Below are 5,511 nucleotides of genomic sequence, written 5' to 3' on the forward strand. Positions count from 1 at the left end.
GCTGAGATCCGGCCACTACGCTCCAGCCTGGGCAACAGAGCGAGACTCCATCTCAAAAAAAAAAAAAAAAGACTGGCATTTGCTCTTAAAAGTTTCTATTGCTAATGTTTAGGAATAATGTAGAAAATTCTCAAAAATGCTTTGGTTTGCTTTGTGCAGAAAACTAAGCATTAGCAATCTTCCCCGGATGCATGGAGCTGTGACCATGGAAAAGAGGCCTGGACCCGGTGGTCACTGTTGCTGCTGCTGCCTAATGTGTCTCATTGCTATACAAATGGAGTCAGCTGGCCGGGCGCAGTGGCTCACGCCTGTAATCCCAGCACTTTGGGACGCCGAGGCAGGCAGATGACCTGAGATCAGGAGTTCGACACCAGCCTGGCTAACATGGTGAAACCCGTCTCAACTAAAAATACAAAAAAATTACCTGGGTGTAGTGGCATGCACCTGTAATCCTAGCTACCCAGGAGGCTGAGGCAGGAGAATCGCTTGAGCCCAGGAGGCGGAGGTTGTAGTGTGCTGAGATCGTGCCACTGCACTCCAGCCTGGGTGACAGAGTGAGACTCCGTTTCGAAAAAAAAGAAAGCAAAAAAGAAATGGAGTCAGCAAGGTCAAGGAGAAATATTCAAACAGAGGCAAGGCTCTAGGGCCATTTTTGTTTTGTCACTCTGTGATAAAGGACAACATTAGTGTTAGTCTGAACACATCTTTTGAAATTCCAGACATCTACAAGTAGGCAGTGATCCCTTCCCTTTACAGCCAGAAATTGTCTGAAAATAATTTATTATGCATTTATATGATACATATGTGCGTATATAGTTTATAAATCTGTTTATAAATATGCTCATATATATAACCTTATGAAGTTAAGTTTTGATTAGTAATAATTAGACTGATAAAATTATCGGACAGAAAAGAAGAAATTAGCTGATTTGAGATCTGAGAATATAAAAATGAGTTTAAGGACCTGAATCACGATCAAGAGAAACAGTGGGGAGACAGACAAGAGAAAGACATGCCTGGAGCCTCAGCTCCGCTAATTCCTCTTCCCATTCTCTGCTCCACTTTCTACAGTAATGTTAGATGGGGATACATGCTCTGAAGAAAAGCCAAGCAGAGCAGGAGGACAGAGCAAGAAGAGACGAGGGCTCTGGGAAGGCGTCCCTGCAGAGGTGGCGTCTGAGCAAAGGCCAGCTCCCGATGGCACGTGGAGGGTGCGACGCTCCCCTCCCAAGGAGGAGCTTTGACTGTAAACAATAAAGATGACATCATCTGCTATAGCTTTTAATTACGTTTATATTGACATTCAACCCTAAGATCAATAAATGTGGGGTACTTCGCGTGAACTGTCTGAATTTGAAGATGGAAACTAGAAAAAGAAAATTAGCTTGGGAGATTTCACCACTGACATTTCTCAAAAAGGTTCATGGCTGAAGTACTTTTTAAAAATGTATGAGAAAGTCAGCATGACTAGAACAATCTGAGTCTTATTCAGACTGACATATTGTCTCAAATACTAGTAGCTACTAGTGTCTAGGATTTTGACGGGATTACTAACAGAACGAGACTAGAAAATACGTCAAGAGTACAAAGTTATAAATGGCATGTTCCTAGATAATATATTCTTATATGTAATTAGTGTGTGAGTACAAACACATGCTAATTATGTTTGTGTATCATTGATAAAATGACAGACTGTAAACACACATCAGGGTCTTCTGAGCAAAGCCTACAGAACCTTGGAGATGCTTTCAGCAAGGCAGCTTGGTTGATTTGACTTTTCCTCTCTTTAAAATGCAAAGTGTTCAAAATTAAGTGATTTATTTGTTTGCATTTTTCTCAGTGTAGCATCTCACACTGTCAGACACACAGATAAATAGAATACTTGTTCCTCCAGTTTTCAAGCGATAAGTGGTGTGCTGAGACCATGAGTGCGCCAAGGGTTCTGGTGAGGTGGTTTCAAGATGTCACTTGGAATCTCTTCTTTAAAGTCAAAGTTGTCCTCTGAAAAGATTTAGGCACATATTGTGAACCTGGAAACAGCAAGCAAGAGGTAATTCTCATTAAAATGTTACAAAGGCAACTACTCAGAATGGCTGTTTTGTACATTCCATGCAAATACTTAAAAATATTTTATTAATACACTTTTGTATAAATTAGGAAATAGTCATATGCAAAAACTGCCAATTAGGGTCCTGAGAAAAAGGAAGGGCGCCCCCCCAAAACCAAGTCGAGGTGCAGGCCGTGTGTCCTCCCGAGCTGGTGGATTTGCGAGAAGCTTCTATGCAGAGGTGAGTCCTGGCCCAGGAGGCTGAGGGAGCTCTACTTCTGGCAGCTCTACTGCTTCCCAGGGGCAGGTGCAACGCCAGGTACTTTAAGGGATCCTTCCCACTACCTGGGATACCCCTTTGGCTCCTTTTTTCTTCTATCACAGAAATAATAAAAGTTGGTAAGTTAGTAGTTCCCAGTGCTTTTTGACCTGGATGCAAAGCTAGCAAGGAGGTTATGTGCCTGCTTGTCAGAGAAAAAGAAAATAAACCCTCAGAAAGACAGGAAGATCCCTCTTATGGACCCTCGATCACTTTTGCAGATATAGACATGACCTTTGACCATCAATAATAGCTGTCTCAGAGTTACGGATAAGAGCGCCTCCTCTGAAGCGGTGCATCCGGGCCTGACCCTGGGAGCCAGGCCGTGTTGGATGCCATCATGAAGGCGGATGTGGGTTACATGGGGAAGGGTGTCAGGAAGGCTGGGAGGAAGGCAGGAGTGTGGGTGTGACTGAAGGAGAAGGAAGACAGGAGCGTGGGCGTGAACGAAGGAAGGTAGCACCACACGCTGCATGGAACCAACATCCGGCCTGAGATCAGGTGCTACCAAGGCCTGGCTTTTGCGTGGGAATGTCTCCCGCACAGCTGTGCCACTGGGAAGGACCGCAGAAAGATGTGGTCACAGAAAGATGTGGTCACAGAAAGATGTGGTTCTTAGAATCACTGATCGAAATGACTCAGAAATTCCCTTATGAGGATCCTGCTTATGATAAGCTCCAGGAAGACTTAGAGTTAGAGGAAAATTGAAACAGTTTTGTTCATGACTCAAGATTCAGCCTGACCTCGAAATTAGTGCAGAAGCTTCTGGACTTTGATTTGGAGGACGACCGATGGATGAACAAAGATGAAACACCAAGGAACACAGGTCCCTCTGTCCCTCTGTTCAGTGTTTAAAATGTGACTGAAGGCCAGACAGTGCTGGGAAGTCCAGTGTTCAGTGGGGAAGGTTCCACTTGGCAGGTGAAAGGGCCTCTTTCCCCAGGAGGTTTTCTGCCCCTCGGTGCCCCAGGGACCTCTGCACACAGCCTGCCTGTTAGGGGCCCTGCCCGCTCTGCAGGCTCGGAGGCTGCTCACTGCTGGTCCCGAGGGCGCTGGCTTGGCCAGTCCTCTCCAGCAGCACAAGCCTGGCTGGTTCTAGGTGGGGGTTGGCCCTGGACAGGGTCACCCTACCTGGACTCGGATGCACAGTCTTGTTTTGTTTTTTAAATGAGACAGGATTGACCTTCAATAGGCTCATGGGCGATCAGGATGAGTCCTTGGATATGTTGAGGCTTGTTATGCACCAGGCACCGTGTTACCTGCTCCGTGTTTTATTTAATCCCTTCAGGAGTCCTTCAGTGAGGTGTTACTCCCATTTTACAGATACGGAAGCTGAGACCCGCAGGGAATGCCTGGTCCCACAGCATCCAGCAGCAGAGCTAGGACTTGCGTGCCAAGGCCTGTGTCTCTCACCACCACCAGGCATGGCCTCCTCCGGAATGCACAGGCCGGCACCCACAGCCCTGGGCATCTCTGCCCTCTCTTCCAGACTGCACAGGCCGTGCCGAGCCGCATGGAGCTCCCGGGAGTCCCCTGTGGCCAGTGTGCCTGTGCACCTGGTGGAAAGGAAGAAAAGCCAGCCTGATCCTGAGGGGGCCTGGACATACCCTTAGCACCCCCCAAATGGGGATGAGCTTTGCAGCCTTAAAAAATGGTTAAGGAGGGGAAATATTTTGAACCAAAGAACTAAATGTTAGCTTGTCATTATAGATGCAAAACCTCTTGGAGCTGTGCATTTGGTTGGCTGTGTTCTCCCTTCTAATAGCTCTTTTGTCTTGGGTCAGTAGTTAAGAGGCAGTGAGGTGCAGATGACTGGTATGGACCGTTCTCTGGGTCCTGCATGAGTTAAGCGGCCATATGTGACTGCACGTGTTAATGTACCTCCTGTGGGTGCCCCCAGAGTCCCCCCATACCGGCTCTACCCCCACCTCCTCTTCCAGAAAGCAGTGAGTGATATTCCAAAGGTGCCACCATGAATCCACTCTGGTTTTTAATTCATTCCCAAATGTCCTAGCAGATCGTGGTGTGCTGCCTAAGCTGGTGGCCAGAGAGGCGACTCCCTGCGTGAGCAGCGCGGTGGGCTGACGTTGACAGAGTGCTTAGGAGGACAGAAACAGCTTTTCGTTTTTGAGGGACGAGACTTAGGCCTTCTGCTCCCAAGCTCTAATCTGTGTGTGAGGCTGCGCGCGCCTCACCTGCAGCCTCACCTGGGGCCTGGGGACGTCTGCATGGGGCACGCGCCTCATCGTACCGTCATCACAGCTCACACCTTTGAGCCACGTTCTCTCTACGTGGTGAGATCAGGGGCTTTGGCTGTGTTTTCCTCGGTGGATTTTTGTCTTTTGTAAGTTGTCTATTTTGATAATATATTATTTTTATAATTGTAGAAGAAATGAATAGCATGTTTCAAAGCAAAAAAAGTTACTGATAAGAGAATACACTGACTTGGCATTTGGTCAATGATTAACAGTGAAGATTTAAAACAAATTCAGAACCCAATTCCCACTCCAAACCTCCACTACGTGTGCCCAAACTACCTACTGGACGTCTCCGCTTGGCGTGCTACAGTCAGCATCCCCAAAAGTGAACTCGTCAGAACCTCTCCAGTTCCCTCTCTCGGCACCAGCCGCCGCTGGCCATGCACAGAATCGTCCGTCAGTCCTCACTCCCTCTCTCTCACATCCCTTGCGATGGTCATCTCCTTCAGGAAGCCTCGGCACCCTCCAGTCACCTGACAGGGAAGTCAGGTGCTCCTGCTCACCCCTCACAGCCTTTTCCAGCTTGCTTGCCAAGCTCAATGCTCCCTGAGGCACAGACAGAAACAGCCCTGCTGTCTGAATCCCAGCCTTCGGCACAGACCTTGGCACAGAGTGAGTGCTTGACACCCCATCCATGATTGATAAGCTAACTCGGGCACCCACTTTCCCCCAAGCATCTACAATTGTGTTAAAAGCAACACCTGGGCTGGGCGCAGTAGCTCACGCCTGTAATCCCAGCACTTTGGGAGGCCGAGATGGGTGGATCACCTGAGGTCAGGAGTTTGAGACCAGCCTGGCCAATATGGTGAAACCTCATCTTTACTAAAAATACAAAAATTAGCCAGGCATCGTGGCATGTGCCTGTAATCCCAGCTACTCGGGGGTGG

At 47.9% G+C, this 5,511-nt stretch overlaps 1 protein-coding gene across 2 annotated transcripts in view; it reads right to left on the reverse strand.

The window, feature by feature from the left end:
- Positions 1 to 1,271: 1,271 nt before the first annotated feature.
- Positions 1,272 to 5,511, reverse strand: part of FAM149A (family with sequence similarity 149, member A) — a 64,640-nt gene continuing 60,400 nt past the window's right edge. The window contains exon 15 of one of the 2 annotated variants that reach the window (XM_011959517.1): positions 1,272 to 2,030. In XM_011959517.1, the coding sequence (XP_011814907.1) occupies positions 1,957 to 2,030 (74 nt within the window). In that variant the 3' untranslated portion in view covers positions 1,272 to 1,956. The remainder of the gene's footprint in view (positions 2,031 to 5,511) is intronic. The other variant, XM_011959518.1, reaches the window with a different exon arrangement.

This window comes from Colobus angolensis, unplaced genomic scaffold (assembly GCF_000951035.1).
Source record: "Colobus angolensis palliatus isolate OR3802 unplaced genomic scaffold, Cang.pa_1.0 Scaffold5, whole genome shotgun sequence".
Taxonomy (NCBI): Eukaryota; Metazoa; Chordata; class Mammalia; order Primates; family Cercopithecidae; genus Colobus; species Colobus angolensis.